Here is an 18,140-nt window from a genome sequence, read left to right as displayed (position 1 = left end):
TATTTCACACAGGATTGGACCAGATGATGACAGGGGCCAATATCTTGATGATGTCAGCCATGACTGGCTTCACCGAAATGAAACATATACATGCATAGAAAGGAGTAATAATGGTTCTTGGGATCCTGAGGTGTGTCAGCTTTATATAATCGAGATGTGTAATAATATGCATTTATGCACTCACATAGCCATTTCCTTTCGTGCTCCTTCTAATCACATATATTGTTCCCGCAGGTCACGGGGTGTAAAGATTGTGAGTGTTTATGGCTTATCTGAATATTTTTCAGATGCTAGAATTCATGATGATTTAACAAATGATGTGTGCCTTGATCTTGATCTTGATATGCGACATGTCCATTATAGGATTACTCCTATATATATTATTTTCTAAAATTTTGATGGGTATGACTGCATTTATATTTTTTTACTCAGCTATATCATATGAGGTTCCCAATGAATGCTGAAAGAAAAATTTTAAACACGTGCATGTGGTACATGCATTTCCACTAGTACCTAGTAACAAGATGAGGATATTCGAAAACAAAGAGTTTCTAATATTATTCGAGCAACTTAACACTTGCAAGGCAGCATAGTAATTTTGCTTTAAAATTCTATCAATTTTTTGTATTTCCTAGATCTTGTAATAAAGACTTTGCAAACCTCTAACATAAGGCATTGCGACACCTCTTTGAGCAATATAAAGACCTTCCAAATAGGAGGAAAAAAATTGTTCGTTTCATCTACTCATCTACATAAAAGAGACATGCAATGTACCTACCTTGACATGCATACCCTTTTTTAAGCAAAATACACAGTTTTTTATAAAAGGTTTTTTTTGCAAAAAAAACTTTTGAAGTACCTTCTCAAGTCCTAGGAGTTCGAATCCTGAGCCGGACTGCCAGTCAGCCGTCGACACAGCAGCGCGTCAACTCGTCTCATTCCGATCGAACCATTATAAATAAAACAAATGGGAAAAAGAAAATAAATAAAAATACGCGCGACGAACAGAGCAGCAGAGCACAAACACCCGCACCGATCCAAGCCAAGCCAGCCCCCTCGGGGACAGCCCACGCTAGATCCAACCCCGAGTCCCGACGCCGCGGGCGAGGCCGACCAGATCCACCTCGCCAGGCGGCGCGGATGGCGGCAGCATCGGCGGCGGTGAGGATGCTCCCCGACGGCGGCGCCGACGACGAGGAGCGGTGGCTCGCCGAGGGCATCGCCGGCGTCCAGCAGAACGCCTTCTACATGCACCGCGCCCTCGTAAGCGCCCCGCGGAACCCTACCCCCTACCTCCCTCCACCTCCCAACTGCTGCTTCCTTCCTCGGTGTGTGCTCCAACCGTGCAATTTGGGCGTAGGACTCCAACAACCTCAAGGACGCGCTCAAGTACTCGGCGCAGATGCTCTCCGAGCTGCGCACCTCGCGACTCTCACCGCACAAGTACTACGAGCTCTGTGAGTGATTGTGGATTCGGAGCGACTGGGTGTGTCGAATTCTGGGAGTGGGATCGGTTGGGGTCTGACGGGATTGACTTGTTGGGCTGCAGACATGAGGGCGTTTGATGAGATGCGGAAGCTGGAGATGTTCTTCAGGGAGGAGACCCGGCGGGGTAGCTGCTCCGTCGTTGATCTGTACGAGCTTGTTCAACATGCTGGCAACGTCTTACCGAGACTGTGAGGCTCCTCTGCCCCTGTCCCATTTTGAAAATTCTTAGTTCTAATTGCCAGGCAATAAGTGCTAGTGAGGAAAACAAAGCACACGTCCCTTTTCAGAACGATGAGATAGTTTGCTTATCTTGAGAGCTCAAATTGTGAGCGAGTCTTTGCTGTGCTGAAAATACTACCTGGAATAAAGTGGATATGTGCTGGTGTGTCATGAGTGAAGTAAATTATCAAGTCTTTAACTCAGTAACATCATCATCATGTCAGGTTGTCACTACTCATTTCTCTTTCTCTTGTAGTTGTTACTTGCTCAAGCGGCAAAAATTGTTTTCTCACGAGGAGTATTGCAGCATCTTAGGATAGCTCCCAGAACTGCATGTTGACAAAAACTTTCATCCCAAAAGGCTCACATTCAATGTCCCTGAGTTCTCTATAATATATGCATCCAGAATAAAGAACTTCGTCATACAAGACTCTCGGTCAGATTGTATTGGATTAACGTACGAGTGTATGAGTCAAGCTGGTGTGCTGCGTTCGCTATCTTTCTGTTAAGGTCCACATGAATGACAATGTGATTGCAGTCATGAATATCCTATTTGATTGGAGTTTTTACATGTTTAACTAAAACAAGACCACGAAACCAGGAAATTCTTTCACACTGGTGTGCAAGCCTTTACTAGCACTTGATTCTTGGACAGCACTTTCCAATTTCCCTGTATATCTCATTAAATTAAATCCACTGTAATCAAACTAGTTCTTTTAGCATTGTTGAGTAGATTAGTATTGTTTTAGCCTCACTGAGCCCTTATCTATAGATGTTAGTACTGCGTTGATTTATTCATAACATAAGGAAGTTCACACACTATAAGCAGGATGTTACATTCATGGTATAATACATAGATCATGACTGCAAGCATTATTGGACTTTACCTATTCGCTGTTTACTGTAGTCAGCTTGTGTAAAAATTATTATACGAAAATCAGATCAACTGAGGTTCATGTTTTCCAGTATACTCTTTTTTTTTTGTGAAACCACTAGTACTTAAACATTTGTGAAACTTATGATTTATGAAGAGTCCCCCTCCCAAGGAGTTTGCCTATGATTCATGAAAAACGTACATCTGATTTGGTGTTGTTACATGCCAGCTATCTCCTGTGCACAGTGGGATCTGTGTACATCAAGTCGAAAGAGGCTCCTGCTAAAGATGTTCTTAAAGACCTCGTTGAAATGTGTCGGGGCATTCAACATCCTCTTCGTGGTCTTTTCCTGAGAAGCTACCTTTCTCAGATAAGCAGAGACAAATTGCCAGATATTGGTTCCGAGTATGAAGGGTACTGCACCTTTACTTCATGCTATGCCGCTTCTTCATCCAGTTCATTTTGATTTGAGTCCCAGTAGTATCATGCTAATTCTCGAACTACTGAAATGTGTAATATGGTTTCTTTTTCTTCCATTTATTTCTTAATGAATGCACTGCTGACTGGCACAAAAATAGCATAAATTGCTGTAGATATTAAAGATGAGCCTGGTGTTGTTTCATTTGGCTCAACAGTAAAGCCTTTTCTTCATTTTGTACAGTTCATACCTAATGCAATCTTGCACTTGGTTTGGTGCTGTGCCTCCTGTGCTTTCAGGCTCATCAATTTGTTGTAAACCTTTGGAGTTTTATTGACCATATTAAGCCATTTTGTTAGTTGTATATTCCAATTCCAAAAAAACTTGACCTGCGGAGAAGACCTCTTGCGTAGGCCAAGAAAACCCCCGGACCCCTGCCCCGCCCTTACACAGGGGTGCCGTAGCCGGTACCGTAACCCGAGTGAGAGCGGCCGGGATCTATTTTCCATGTGCTTTGGCATGTAGGCAGGCGAGGGGACTTTTTAACCCTAGCCTGCCCATCAGGAGACGAACACAGGACCTGAGGAGTGCTACTGAGGCCACCTAACCAGTCAGGCTAGGCGCCCGTTCGCATATTCCAATTCCTAACTCTCTCCAGATGGCACTGGCTGTTGCCCTGTTTGAATATGGATAATTACAATGACGAAAATCTGCAGTTAGTTCTATTCATTTTAACTGGGAGTTGGACATGCAGAATGTAACAAGTTTTCCAGACAGTATATATTCCTCTTCAAATGTAAAGTTTTTCTATTATATAATGATCTCTATAGGTCCCGTCATGTTTTGGAACGTTAACTATGCAGGGATGCTGAAAGCATTAATGATGCAGTTGAATTTGTTCTTCAGAATTTCATAGAAATGAACAAACTCTGGGTCCGGATGCAGCATCAGGTACGCTCAGGCTTGTAACCTACAGCAGAACCTGCCTTCGCTTCTTAAATTCTTGCCATGCATTTCATCATACCATATGAATGGCACAAGTAACTAAGCCATTCATCTGATTATACCATCCTAGCTTAAACCATAAAATGATTTGTCTGGTCTGCAGGGGCCTGTCAGGGAAAAAGAAAAGCGGGGGAAGGAAAGAAATGAACTGCGTGATCTGGTAACTCAAATACATTTCTACATATTTTACTCCACTATTTTTTCTGAGTCATGTCACTTACAAAAAAAAACTTTCAATCTTTATTTAGGTAGGCAAAAACCTTCATGTACTTAGCCAGATTGAGGGTGTTGACCTTGATATGTACAAAGAAACTGTGCTTCCGAGGATATTAGAACAGGTTTGCAATCAGAAATATATTGATATTTGATGATTATAATAGCTTGATTTTATTGGAAACTGAAGTAGTGATATTATTGGCAGGTGGTCAATTGTAAGGATGACCTTGCACAGTTCTACCTGATGGACTGCATAATCCAAGTCTTTCCAGACGAATATCATTTACAGACATTGGAAACACTATTGAGTGCATTTCCCCAGCTACAGGTTGCCAACTTTACCTTCTCTTTCTTGGCTTGATATCCCCTTGCATTTGTCAATGTGAACTCAGCATTTTAATCCATCATTCTGATACCTGGAGTCCGTTCACGTAGGACTTGATTGTTTGCTTTGCCTGGCCTTTTGTTATCTAGATCAAATTGGATCATAGATTTCTTTTATCCTGATGTTAAAAACTGGTTATTTTGTAAATTGTATTACTGACAAGGAGTAGCCACATGATTCCAACAGTTCAGCCAGAATAAGCTCACACGCTCATGAATCCTGTACTGATTAATTACACATACAAAATAACTGATTCATTATGTCTCTGGCATCTGTTTTGGGTAAAACTAGTGCCTTGTGAGAGCAAAAACTACATTATGTCTATATGCTAATACTGTGGTACTATAGTAGCATGCTTAGATGATGAAAGTTTGATTTACAGTCCCCTGACATGCTACCTTGTAGAATTGTCCAACCAAGCTCAAACACTGAATACTGTGAAGCTCGATTTATTTTTGGGAGTTTGCATGGAATTCTATTTATTACACCAACAAGGCAACAACTAAACTCATTTTTAAATTTATCTTGCAGCCAAGTGTTGATATCAAAACAGTACTGTCGCAACTTATGGACAGATTGTCTAACTACGCTGCCTCAAGTCCTGAAGTAAGCATCCTTAGATCACTTGTTCAAGGCAAATTCTATGTATGCTTGACGTAAATGAATTATGCAGGTATTGCCAGAGTTCTTGCAAGTTGAGGCTTTTGCGAAGTTCAGTAATGCTATTGGGAAGGTAACTTTGTTTTTTTATTCCTGTTCAAATTGCATAGCTATTTTGGCTCTGGCTATGGAAACCTAAATGGCAGAGTTATGGTTTTTTGGCAGGTGATAGAAGCCCAACCTGACATGCCGGTTGTTGGAGCAGTAACTCTATATGTGTCGCTTCTGACATTTACTCTCCGTGTACATCCGGATCGGCTTGATTATGTTGACCAAGTGCTGGTTAGTCTTCTTTAGACAATCATATGAATTATGTCACTTATCATGGTTTGTTGCTAAATCTATGAAGCTGTAGTATTGTAATTGATAGTATGCCAATTATGTAAATTTATTAATGATCTCGTGCTAATTTAACTTTCAAGCTCATATGATATTTTTCATTGTACAGGGTGCATGCGTCAAGAAACTTTCAGGCAAGGCAAAACTTGAAGATAGCAGGGCAACAAAGCAAATTATTGCACTTCTTAGTGCTCCCCTGGAAAAATATAGCAACATTGTTACTGCATTGGAACTTTCAAACTATCCTCGAGTTATGGATTATCTCGATAATGCTACAACCAAAGTGATGGCTGTGGTAATAATTCAGAGCATAATGAAGAACACAACTTGCATATCTACTTCTGACAAGGTAATATTTCAATGTATGATATTGCTGTGCCAATTACTAAGCAACTAATCGTGTGGCTCTGTGCTGTTTCTTGCAGATCGAGGCACTGTTCGATTTAATTAAGGGGCTTATAAAAGATATGGATGGGGCTCAAGATGATGAGGTGAAACCATACATTTTGTTGTAAAAGTGTATTTCGACTTGTTTGTGGTCTTCTTCCCGCTACTTACTGCTGTTATCTTCTTGGGCTACATCAGCATGGAACATTTGAATTTCAATTTAAATCAAGTTTGCTCAAACTATAACTATGTTTTTTTATTGTTTTAGCTTGATGAAGAGGACTTTAAAGAGGAACAGAATTCCGTAGCACGCCTTATTCACATGTTGCACAATGATGATCATGAGGAGATGCTGAAGGTACATTTGTTATACTGATATCGTTGAAAAGTATACAAAAATACACTGGTGTCCATCATCGATTCCACTTTGTGGATGTGTTTATTTACTATGCATATGTGTTGCACAAACCTTTATTTTTGTGTATCAGCTTGCATAAACTGATTTTTCCTGTTATTTTATCATATCACTAGACCATGTTCGTTCTCCCAAAATAAGGAAAAATGCCATTTAATGTTAGTTGCTGATCATGAAACTCTGTTGCTAGGCAGCACTTATTTATATCTGCATGCATGTGTTCAACCACTTCAGTTTCAAAGCTCTAATTGCAATATGCTTCTTGGTCTTTCAGATCTTATGTACCGTTCAGAAGCATATACTTCTCGGAGGACCCAAGCGGCTAACTTTCACTGTACCTTCATTAGTATTCTCCGCTCTCAAGGTTTGTTCTGCCACTTTTAAAAAATATTGAGATGTGAGGAATCTGGTTAATTCAAAATATTTTCATGTTATGATTGAATGTTGATTTTTAGTATGCAAAAGACTCTTACTCTCAATAAGACTATGCCACTGTGGGGGTCCTTTTCCACTTGTGCTTTTAGATTGCTTTTTATCGAGACAATATTAGTGATTAGATGCATCCATATACATTATCCTCCGAAATTGAAGAAACACATCCATGGTACTGGGAACAAAAATAAATAGATCATATTTTGTTCTACATTGATCTATGCAGCTATTATCATTGAAGCATCTATGTGGATAACTCATCTTATTTGCAGTTGGTTAGGCGATTACAAGGTCAAGATGGAGATGTCACTGGGGAGGACGTGCCTGCAACTCCAAAAAAAATCTTCCAGATCTTGCATCAGGTTATTTCATAGATTTATTTTCATGCATATTACTTTGAATTCCACTCACAGGACAGGCATGCAGCATAAATATGCTTTTCAATTATAAATAATTTTGCTTTCCATGCCTATGTATAAATTGAATAGGAAAAGCCAAGGAACGCTATATATCTCTCATCATTAATTAACTCGAAGATGTTGGCAAATTATGGTTAATAAGTAGTAACCTGGCACACCCAATTTTAGATGCATAATTGCAAATTGTTTCATAGGATCTCTCCATATTTGTCTGCACACTCATTGTTCTTATTATGTCCAGACTATTGAAGCGCTTTCATGTGTTCCTTCTCCCGAGTTAGCTCTGAGACTGTATTTGCAGTGCGCAGAGGTATGTTTGTAACAATCTATTCTTTTCCAAGGAAAACAAAAAAAAATTATCGCCAATTTTCATAATTCTCGCTATTTTCTGACTATGATTCTTAATTTAGGCTGCCAATGACTGTGATTTGGAACCAGTTGCTTATGAATTCTTTACACAAGCATTCATTTTATATGAAGAAGAAATTGCGGTACGTCCCCCTCCCACCTCATTCCATCTGTGAACGACTACTTACCTGAGTTGTTTGATGCAACTTTGTATTGTATCGTGAATGCGCCTTTGTAAGGACATTTGGTTGCATTTATATCCCGTTCCATTTTTCACTTATAATGTTTCTTTGCCGCAAGCAGGATTCAAAGGCTCAAATAACAGCAATTCACCTAATCATTGGAACCCTTCAGCGAATGAATATATTCGGGGTGGAAAACAGAGACACCCTCACCCATAAGACAACAGGGGTAATGAGTCTTGCTTTAATGTAGCCTTCTCAAACCCTGTTATTTGCCTGGGACCAATTTTCTTTCGACCGACTGCAAAACACCTCATGTCAATAACATTGCTACTGTTTTGTGCAGTACTCAGCAAAACTTCTCAAGAAGCCTGATCAATGCCGAGCAGTCTATGCGTGTTCGCATCTTTTCTGGACTGATGACCAAGATGGAATAATGGATGGTGAAAGGTAAGACGATTGATCGTACTCAGTGTAAACACACTGCTTATGGGTCTCATGATTATGTTGCCCATCTTTTGGTTAGTAGTGCAAATAAATTGTTAGCACAGCTGTATCACAACAGTATAAGATAAGTATCTATCATAATTTCATGGGTTCATGTCTGGTCAAACTAATTGCATGATGTCATGGCCCCAGATCTCATGGCTATACAGAAAAATGTTAACTAAAGGTTTTATATAGCCTTTAGAACTGTTATTGAATAATATCTGAGATATTTCTGACTTCCTAATTTGAACTTTGTTCCAGGGTCCTCCTTTGTTTAAAGCGTGCCTTGAGAATCGCAAATGCTGCGCAACAGATGGCTAATGCAACAAGGGGAAGCAGTGGATCTGTGACTCTATTTATCGAAATTTTGAACAAGTAAACTCGAGAACTATATTTTATTTGTTTTCTGGTTTATAAAATATATCTGCCTGTGTAAACCCTCATACTTTCACCATTTTCAGGTACTTGTACTTCTTTGAGAAAGGAATCCCACAGATCACAAATACTGTGATTCAAGATTTGATCGAATTGATTAGGACTGAGCAGCAAAGTGACAACGCTGTAGCTGATCCATCTACGGAGGCCTTCTTTTCTAGCACTTTACGGTACATTGAATTTCAAAAGCAGAAAGGTGGAAACATAGGTGAAAAATATGAACAAATAAAGACAAGCTCATGAGTCAGAACAAGCACGGCACCATGACAGGTTTCGATTTTGTCGAGAGAATTGAGTCTCTTTTTTTTGGCATGGTTCAGTGAAGTAGGAACCATCGGTTTCAGCTGCTTTGGACCAAAAGATGTTTATACGAGCTGTTATTTGCAAGTCTCACGGTCCGAGTGGGTCTGCTCATCCATTGGCAACACTGTCGGGTTTAGTCAGGTGGCAATAAGCTCGTGCTTTGGGGAGCACAGGTCTGTACAGGATAACTCATGTTTATGGTCCGGTTCTACTTCGACAAGTGTGTCGTATATTTCCCCACCTTCTGCAAAGCGTATTGATTTTAGGTTCCTGTAACATTCGAGGACAACTCTTTTCTGACTGGACTATTGATTGGTTAATAGCGATCAGTTGCGAGCAACTTGAACATGTTGGATGCCCGTTCGTTGGCATATATTGTTACAAATCAATTGGCCACGTGCGCCCGACATCACTGGGCGATGGCACTTGGGGAGAACAAACTTGACTAGTTGACTGTAAGTAGACGAGCAATGCGTTGGTGGCTTGAACTTTTATCTACTCCAAGTAGTTTTGTTTTTTTAAATACATACTATTTTCTATGTATCTAGATCCATGTTATGTAAATCTAGATATATGTTATGTAAATTATGTATCTAGAAAAGTTAAAACAACTTATAATTTGAAATGGAGGGAGTATTTGTGTAATTATGTATCTAGAAAGCCGGAACAACCTATAATTCGAAATAACTTATAATTTGAAATGAAGGGAGTATTCAGCAATTAGCAACATGAATATACTAATGATGTAATGGATCTTGCTGCGCTTTCTGTTCGACCTGTTAAGCTGTCAATGTCGCTGTGCATCACATCAGGTCACAACCTAATGAGCAGTTGCACATCGCAGCAGCAGACACCCTTGGTCTGTCTCGGGCAGCGGCAGCACCTGCGCATGGTGTGTGGCGCGCCTGTTCGGCCATGGTGCCTAACTGACAATGCTAGGCCGTGCTGGGTTGCTGACTCTTTCGGCTGAGGGTCCGTTCTCAGGCCCGGTTTATATTCCAAAATTTTACACCCAAAAACATCACATCGAATATTTGGACATATGCATGAAGTACTAAATAAAATCTATTTGCAAAACTTTTTGTACGGATGGGTTGTAAATCGCAAGACGAATCTAGATTCATCTTGCGATTTACAACATCTGTGCAAAAGATTTTATAAATAAACTTTATTTAGTGCTCCGAAATAGTAAGATTCTTATCCAAAAATTTACGCCAAAAAATAAACACACCCTGAGATAGAACGGAGCTTCAGCATAGCCTCATCAGCACACATAAAGCGCGAATCCAAAGACTATATACCCAGGATCTGTGTTGTCCGTGACAACCCTTGTGTGTTTCATTTCCAATCCAAAAACAAGTCACAAGTATGCTGCTTGCAACCGTTTTTTAGTAGACGGCGTGAACTTTGTGATCAACACAAGCGTTAGATAATAGATACATCAGGAAAGAATAGGAACAGACTGCTACCATCAGGACACATCAAAAGAAACAATGTGGAAAATTGCTTTGCACCAAGGGGGCACATGGCTCGTTGAGCAGCAGTGAAAGTAGAGCAATAGCTGATCAAATGAAGAACAAGAACGAAAACAAGACAGTCTGCTCTATATGAGGGCTTTGATGCCAGCTTGTTGCATCTCACGCAGCCGCCAAACCGGGTAATATGATTCTTCTTCTGGCACCTCATCGCTGTCAAGAAGTTGCATAGCCCATGAATAAAAGACGGTTTGAATGGTATCCTGGAACATTTACACCAAGAAAATAGAATTAGCATTTGTTACATATGTCAACTGCAATGTCACCTGTCAACTATGAGGTGCAGTAAATCTTGGGCTTTTCACTGTCATATATATGCCGGTGGATAAAAACTTGAGCTATTCAGATAAACCAATGTAAACATTTAACGACCTGCTATGTAGGAGTCCCACCATGGTACCACTCAGGTTCAAGTAAAACTGCCCTTGTCGAACTAAAATGGAAACATTTCACCTTCACAGCACTAGATACATAGCCTACCCAGAGAGTCAAAAGTTCCAAACTCAGGTGGAGGGTTTGCGATATTACTTTAGTTTTCATACCTAAATGCAATAAGGTTCACGGGCATATTCACCAGGTTCTATCAAGCATGGAGTAAAGCATGAGAAAGATCATGATAAGAGACAAATTCAGTCAACCAGATCACAATGAAGTTACCCTATAATCAGCCTACCACACATGACAAACATATAGAAAAGATGGTTATATATCCCCATGGAAATAGCCTACCTGTCCTCCTTCCATGACTTGTCCTTCTCTATCTCGGACACAGTATATCTGTTGCGTTTGGAACTGAAATATATTGGAGACAAGCATGCATTGTAAGCAGGATAAACTCAGAACAACAAAAAAAACTAATTACAGCTAATGTACTTACACGCAAGATAATCAGGGGTGAAGATCCAAACATTTTTGTTTCCAATACATCAGCTTCTGAAATATGCAGGATCTGGAAATGCCATGAAATATAAGATTTTATTTTTTCTTCATTCTTTTTTAAGAAAGCCAGAAGGCTGTTCCCAGCTTAGGAGCAGCAAGTTACAGCCAATACAAAGAAAATATTGTACAGAACACTGTGACTAAATTCAAAAAGAGGGAACATGTTTCAACATTTTACTCAAAAAAGCTTTGGGAAAAGGGAATGTTCAACACATAAGTCAACAATGGCCTACCTTGTGGTCAAAAAATATGCCCTGTGATGCATACGCTTGTCTCTCTCCTTTGCAGCGCTCAATCACTTCCTTGGTGCAATATTTTTTTAAAGTCTCCACATCACCCTGAAAGCAGCATATGTAATTGTTAGATAACCAAAGATTCTTAGAAAGAGAATCTCAATCGGTCCATTTGAACTTATCAAACAAATCCCTTTGAAATTATAACCTTATCTGAAACTCGCTAGTTTCATAATAATCGCACTATCACCAGATATATGTAAAGAAGCACTCCCTCCATTTCAAAACGCAGGGCCCAATTTTACTCAGTGCAGTTCTAATAGAAATTTGTACGTCAATATCTCATGTGTTGTATTATAATGTTCATGACCATGACATTGACATCATATTAAAGTGTGTTCCAACATGAATCCAGTGGTACCATTATAATCTACAAATCTTTAAACTAGTTGATCAAGAAAAGGTGGGAGTAATACACAACCAACCCATCTCGTTAGTACAATCAGCAATCATGCTAGTTCAATGAACGAGAGGATTTCTCCTTAGTACGACAAGAGTTACCTTTGAATATGCAGTGAGAACAGGCTTGATCATTTCTTGAACATCAGCAACAAAATCAGATAAAGAAAAGGACCTGTGCACAAAATAGTGAAACATAACTCAGCTACCTCCTAAGTTTCTCAGATATGTTACACGCGCCTTACGGGTCTCGTTGCCGGATTTCTCTGAATGTCACCGCAGCTGTGGTTTCTTCAAGCAAAGATTCGTTCAAACTACAAGGCAAGAACAAAGGGAAACCAACATGTCAGACGCAAAATTTAATTGATTTGCATATACAAGAAAGTGATTAGCATTTATTTTTCATCCCGTTTGTGTCATTAACAACACCAATGGATTTGCAACCATGAATGCACCACTCAGTTGCCATACGTGGTGCTTTCAAGACACAATATCTAATGTCATAACTGATAAGAGAAATAAAGAGAAGATCAAATTTTGTAATCAGATAGAACAAAGAAATGATGGAGTACATCATACTCTTGGATTTTCTGAACTACTGGATTGTCACTTGTCTCCCATCTTTCTCGGACGTCCTCAGCTACCTGCATTTGCATATGCAAAACATGTATATCACTACAAGGGAAAACTATGTTTGACCAAATACATCAAATACAACTGTACAGCATTGCGATGGTACCTCTTGTCCCTTGGTTACAACAGGTTTGGTGTATTCATCAACTCTCTTATAGACTGGGTGACCTCGGATCTTATAGAAAGAAAAAAAAGGATTTCAGATAGGGGATTTATATGAAAAAGATAGGAACAAAAGTTGAACAATCTTATCTAAATATACCTTATTCTTAAATGCTTCCCATTTTTCACCCAGCACCGACTTCTTTGTTGGCATAATAACTAAATCAGTTCTTGTACTCTTTTCTACCTTAGCAGAAGCATGTCTAGCTTGATGTTTCTTCTTTCTGCTAGAGGTAGAGCTTAATTCATCCTTGATAACTTCATATCCCTGTTTAGCTAAAGTTGATACTTTTGTATCCTTCAACTTTGCAAATGCACCAGATACAACAGGTGAAGCAGATGAGATTGTTGACTTCAATTTAGTAAATAATGTATGGCTGGCATCTTCAGACGCGCGGTCTGAATGCGAGGATGCCTCGGTTTTCTCATTTTTTGAAGCTCCAGGCGAACCATCCTTGCAACTTGTACTCTCTTCTTTTCCAAGTCCAAAACTTTCCTTTACCTGTTAACCATTCAATCAAGGAAAAGAATACATGCATAAAGAAATTCATATGCATACCGTATCAAAGTGATATTAATTATCACTTACCTCTTCTTTAGCAGCAAACACTTTTTCTTTGATATTTGCAGTAACCTAGAAATGAAAAAAGAATGCCCCCCACAAGTCTATGAGCACAAATAAACAAAGAAATGAATAGGACACATTTGTATAAATATTAAACAATCATCCTTGACACACACTGTGGCTGACTTACCTTTTTAGATGTCTCCTCAGCTTCAGTCCAGACATCATCAACACTTTTGTATATTGTCTCTGTTGTTTTCTTAGTTCTGCATAAATTGTAATTGTGGTGTCCTCAATAAAGACATTCAAAAGTACAGATCTTCTTCATTAAAAAGTATATCCTAATTTTAACCACTATATGCAGACGATTCAAAATGAAAAAAATGTGACACTTCTGCCAACTTGTACCTTACTTTGAGGTCTTCCTTTACCACACCAAGTTTCTCGCTAAACTCTTTCATGGATTTCTGGAGTTCAGGATTACTGCAACAAAATATAATAAATGAAGCGAAAAAATGTTGATAAGCATAATTGCTTATAAAAGGTGATCAAGTAGTATAGAATTGAAAAAGAAAAACATACAACTATTATAATGTTATATGACTGCTATATTGATCTTTTTGTTCATTTTTTCTGGGTTTCCATAGCAGTGGAGACCTTAGAAAATAACACATACCTCTTGGCCTCCCCCTTTAGTTGCTTCGAGAACTCATTGAAAACACTTAGATTCCTGTTATTCAGATGTCTATATCCAGTAATTGCTTGCGCATTTGCACTCATTGCCTACACCATGTAACAGCAATCAAATGGCAATTAGTAAAATGCAGGCAGCAATGTAATATAAAGGAATAAAGTATGAAAATAGGGTTTGCTAATCAAACTCCAGAAACATCCCACATTGATTAGATCACATACTGGACAGACAAAAAGGCCTAGTCGCCTAGATAACTTTGTTCTTGAATCAAGAAACTATACCTACCTAACCTATGCAACCATAGTATTTGTGGTAAATAAGCGACCTAAATGAAATGAAGCTGTCACTTGTCTCTTGTTAGTGCAACCATAAAAATAATTCATGGAATTAATTAATTTTACACAAATCTTCAAATCAGTCAAAAGTAAAGGATGTGTATCACAAACGTAGCAAACAAATGGCTCCATTTTGTTGAAACTGAAGGAGAGAATAAATTTTCCCAATGGAAGTTATGTCATCTTTTTTTCTCACCAAGAACTTCAATTCACACTAGTGGTTACTCCTCAACAAAGAAAACAATCATCAGCTTTTTTTTTCAGATGATAGACTTTCTCGACAGAATAGAGCAAATGCTCATCTGCTATTGCAGAAAAACATGACCTTTACTCATTATCCCTTTGTCCCCTCCTAAACTACTTCTAGACACCAACGCCCCACTTGTAGCTTGCTATTCAAATCTCAGTAGTAGGATTACCAAAGAGATAAAAGATACCAAATTCCACTCACCAATCGCAGCGCGGCTTCGGGCGAAGGCCGCCGGAGAGCGCGGAGCAGCGCGGAAGTCGCCATCCCTAGAGCAATTAGCGGTGCGCGGGCGGAAGGCGGTCGCGGCGGCGGAGAGCCTTGACGCACGGCGATAACTGGGTCACGCGTGCGGGGGGAGGAGGAGGCGGCGGTAGAGTCGCCAGACGCGGCCGGAGCTGGCGGCGCGCGTGCGGAGGGAGGGAGGAAGCGGCGGCGGGAGAAGGGGGATAGTAGGTTTAAGGTAAGAACAGGATGGGGGAAGGACCAGGTTGCAATAACGGTAAAGTTTTGTGCCTATGTTACTCGACTTTTGCAAATTTTGCGTAAGCAGAGAAGGGGGCTAGCTGTAATAATTGGAAAATGCGTGTGTATTTCCGGTACCAGTGTGCATATATTTTCTTGGGGCGAAAGATGGTCGAATCTTGATTGATTTAAACTCCTATCTGACGGTCAACGGAGGGAAAAGCCAGGCAAATTCTTCACAGTTTTGCAAGCATTTTATTCGAATTTATGCAATTTTGTTCATGTCCATTCATTTCGTGGATGATTCATCAGTTGGGCAATGGCAGATCGATTCACAGTCCATAGCTTCTTTTGCGATCATGTGCCCTTGAGGCCTGCAATTTCTTTCTTTAGTTCTCTACATGGCACTCATTATGCTGGATGGTGTGTAGCAGTATTCAGCTATAAAATTTCTGCATTGGAAATGAGATCCCTTTGTTTTTTTAACATCAATTTTGTGCGAAAAAGAGAGTAAATAAATGGGTCGGCAGCTTGGCTAAAACCTTGTTTAGATGCAAAAACTTTACATTCAAAATGGTTGTAAATTTTACATTTCAAATGGCTGTAAACTTTGCATCAAATGTTTGGACACATACATAAAATATTAAGGGTCTGTTTGGCAGGACTCCAGCTCCGGATTCTTCGGCGGCTCCCGCTAGAGCCCTACTAAACACTTACCGTGTGTTTGGTTGCGGGATCAATGGATTGGGTTGGATCCAACCCGGATTTTGGGGACGGAACCGACCCATCCATTGTTTGGTTGCACTTCTGATTTTGGGGATAGAGTGAACCCATTTCATGTTTGGTTGAAAGAATTGGGAATACGGGTTGGATGGCATGATAACACCGTTAATGAGGGTCCCACTTGCCACCAATAGACCCCACCTGTCAATCTCTCACCTTTTTCTTTTTTTTCTAACCCTTATCTTCTTCCTCAGGGGGGCACCGCGCCCGGCCCCCCTCCGGCGGCCTGCGCCCGAAGCCGGCCGCCTGCGCCCGGCCCTCGCCGCCGGCCGGGCTGCGCAGCCCCTGCCGGCCGAGCTCGCCTCCTCTGACCGCGGCGGCAGAGCTCGCCGCCTCGCCCCGACCCTCCGCCTCGCCCTGTCCCGGCAGCCGGAGGTCCACACCCTGCCCCGCCCAGCCACGTGCCTGTTTCCACCCTCCTCCGCCGCCCCGCCCTCCTCCGCGACCGAGCTCGCGCCGCCGAAGCCCCCCCGCCGTCACCCTGCCTCCGATGCCCTACCGACGACGCGCCACAGCCCGGCCTCCGCCGCCCGCTGCCGTCCAGCCGCAGACGCGCCGTTCCTGGTCGGGGCTCGAGCTCGCCTGCCGTGGCCTCCCAAGTCGAGCACGCGCGTGGCCTCCTGCCCACCGGGTCCGCTCCTGCCCGCCGCGACCTGCTGCCCGCCGGCGCGGTCGCGAACGAGGACCGAACGACGCTCACGGCGCTCCCAACGAAAGAAAAGGGGGTTCGCTCCGTCCGCCAGATTTCAGCGGACGGAGCCGACGCGCATCTCACGCGAATATTCGCTTCTGGGTCCAACCCAACCCACCTCGGATTCCATCCAAATAGTCGTAGGGACGGGTCCAACCCAACCCACCTCACCCCAACCCTCAACCAAACACACGGTTAAAAAGTGGAGCCGCTCCATACTGGCATGGGAGAGCAACTCCAATAAGTTAGGTAAATAGACTTGACTAGCTAAATTTGAAACAAGGACAGTAAAAATCCCCATCCAACAGACTCTCCATCCTCCTCCACTCGTTATTCGGTTCGCTATCTCCTCGCTATCTTCCTCCCGATGCGGTCATCCTCGTCGCTGTCCTCCCGTCCTCCGGCCTCCGGCGGCGCCCCTCGGCCTCGGCGGCCCTCGACCTCCGGCGGCGCCCCTCAGCCACGGCAACGCTCCTCTCATGGCCCGTCTGTGCCTCTCCCCGAGCTCCTCCAAGGCCCGCCCGTGCCATGGGGAGGGCTAGCGGCCAGCGGCGGGGGCTGCGCGCGCCTGCCCGCGCCTGCAGTAGGGCTAGCGTCCGGCGGCGGGGGCCGCGCGTGCTCGCCCGCGCCCGCGCTTGCGAGCGGCGGCCGGCGGCAGGGGCCGCGCGAGCCCGCGGGCGGCCGGCAGCGGTCGACGGCGGCGGCCATGCGTGCCCGCGCGCACCGGCGAGCAGCGGCCGGCGGCGGCGGCCATGCGTGCCCGCGCGCACCGGCGAGCAGCGGCCGGCGGCGGGGGACTGCACGCGCCTCCGACGAGATGCAGGAGGTGCGGCGAGTGTGAGGAGCTGGAGGGTGCTGACGCGGTGGGCATGGCTGTCAGTGGCTGCTCGTGAAGAAGGGGATGAGATGGGGAAGGAATTGGATGGATAAGCTGTTGGCTTTCCCATCCTTATCCTTTAGATAGCTAAATAGTTAGCTAAATGACTAGCTAAACATTATTTAGCTAGTGTAATTGAAAGAAGCTGTTGGAGATGCTTTGAGTAGGTGGAGCCGGTGGAACCACAAAACGCAACTCCACCTGCTCCGGCTCCACCCTTTTTACAAGGAGTCGGAGCCCTCCCAAACAAGGCCTAAATATGGACAAAAAAACCAATTGCACATTTTGCATTAAATTGCGAGACGAATCTTTTGAACCTAATTGCATCATAATTCGACCATGTGATGCTACAGTAAATATTTGCTAATAACGGATTAATTAGAATTAATAATTCATCTTATAGTTTACAAAACAGAATCTATGTTATTAATCTACGTTTAATACTTCAAAAACTTTACAACCCTGGAACCAAATCTTTACATCCATAACTTTACAAAGGCCTGTTTA

General features: G+C 42.2%; 2 protein-coding genes across 2 annotated transcripts; one reads left to right on the top strand and one right to left on the bottom strand.

The window, feature by feature from the left end:
* Positions 1-985: 985 nt before the first annotated feature.
* Positions 986-9,660, top strand: LOC120688085 (vacuolar protein sorting-associated protein 35B-like). The gene is made up of 22 exons (XM_039970237.1): positions 986-1,263; positions 1,361-1,457; positions 1,550-1,676; positions 2,811-2,996; positions 3,864-3,951; positions 4,109-4,165; positions 4,254-4,343; positions 4,427-4,549; positions 5,138-5,212; positions 5,280-5,339; positions 5,432-5,548; positions 5,715-5,954; positions 6,031-6,096; positions 6,261-6,350; positions 6,682-6,771; positions 7,112-7,201; positions 7,500-7,568; positions 7,669-7,749; positions 7,910-8,017; positions 8,135-8,238; positions 8,539-8,652; positions 8,739-9,660. Exons 1-22 carry the CDS (start codon positions 1,141-1,143, stop codon positions 8,953-8,955), a joined length of 2,412 nt encoding a protein of 803 aa, XP_039826171.1. The 5' UTR covers positions 986-1,140; the 3' UTR covers positions 8,956-9,660.
* Positions 9,661-10,298: 638 nt separating this feature from the next.
* LOC120691117 (mitochondrial import inner membrane translocase subunit TIM44-2-like) lies at positions 10,299-15,284 on the bottom strand. The gene is made up of 14 exons (XM_039974089.1): positions 15,022-15,284; positions 14,218-14,324; positions 13,950-14,024; positions 13,732-13,807; positions 13,566-13,610; positions 13,077-13,478; positions 12,921-12,989; positions 12,761-12,825; positions 12,427-12,495; positions 12,284-12,356; positions 11,723-11,827; positions 11,428-11,499; positions 11,280-11,342; positions 10,299-10,753 (listed from the first exon to the last, which is right to left on the bottom strand). Exons 1-14 carry the CDS (start codon positions 15,082-15,084, stop codon positions 10,619-10,621), a joined length of 1,419 nt encoding a protein of 472 aa, XP_039830023.1. The 5' UTR covers positions 15,085-15,284; the 3' UTR covers positions 10,299-10,618.
* Between the last annotated feature and the right edge of the window lie 2,856 nt (positions 15,285-18,140).

The sequence above is a fragment of the Panicum virgatum genome, chromosome 9N, assembly GCF_016808335.1.
Source record: "Panicum virgatum strain AP13 chromosome 9N, P.virgatum_v5, whole genome shotgun sequence".
Lineage (NCBI taxonomy): Eukaryota > Viridiplantae > Streptophyta > Magnoliopsida > Poales > Poaceae > Panicum > Panicum virgatum.
This window is presented reverse-complemented; position numbering and strand designations above follow the sequence as displayed.

Coding starts and splice junctions, on each gene's coding strand:
- LOC120688085 (XM_039970237.1), top strand. CDS start 1,141: ATGGCGGCAGCATCGGCGGCGGTGAGGATGCTCCCCGACGGCGGCGCC. Junction 6,097..6,260: donor ATGGGGCTCAAGATGATGAG/GTGAAACCATAC, acceptor TTATTGTTTTAG/CTTGATGAAGAGGACTTTAA. Junction 8,653..8,738: donor TTTATCGAAATTTTGAACAA/GTAAACTCGAGA, acceptor CACCATTTTCAG/GTACTTGTACTTCTTTGAGA.
- LOC120691117 (XM_039974089.1), bottom strand. CDS start 15,084: ATGGCGACTTCCGCGCTGCTCCGCGCTCTCCGGCGGCCTTCGCCCGAA. Junction 14,325..15,021: donor CCGAAGCCGCGCTGCGATTG/GTGAGTGGAATT, acceptor TACATGGTGTAG/GCAATGAGTGCAAATGCGCA. Junction 12,357..12,426: donor GAAATCCGGCAACGAGACCC/GTAAGGCGCGTG, acceptor TTTTGTGCACAG/GTCCTTTTCTTTATCTGATT.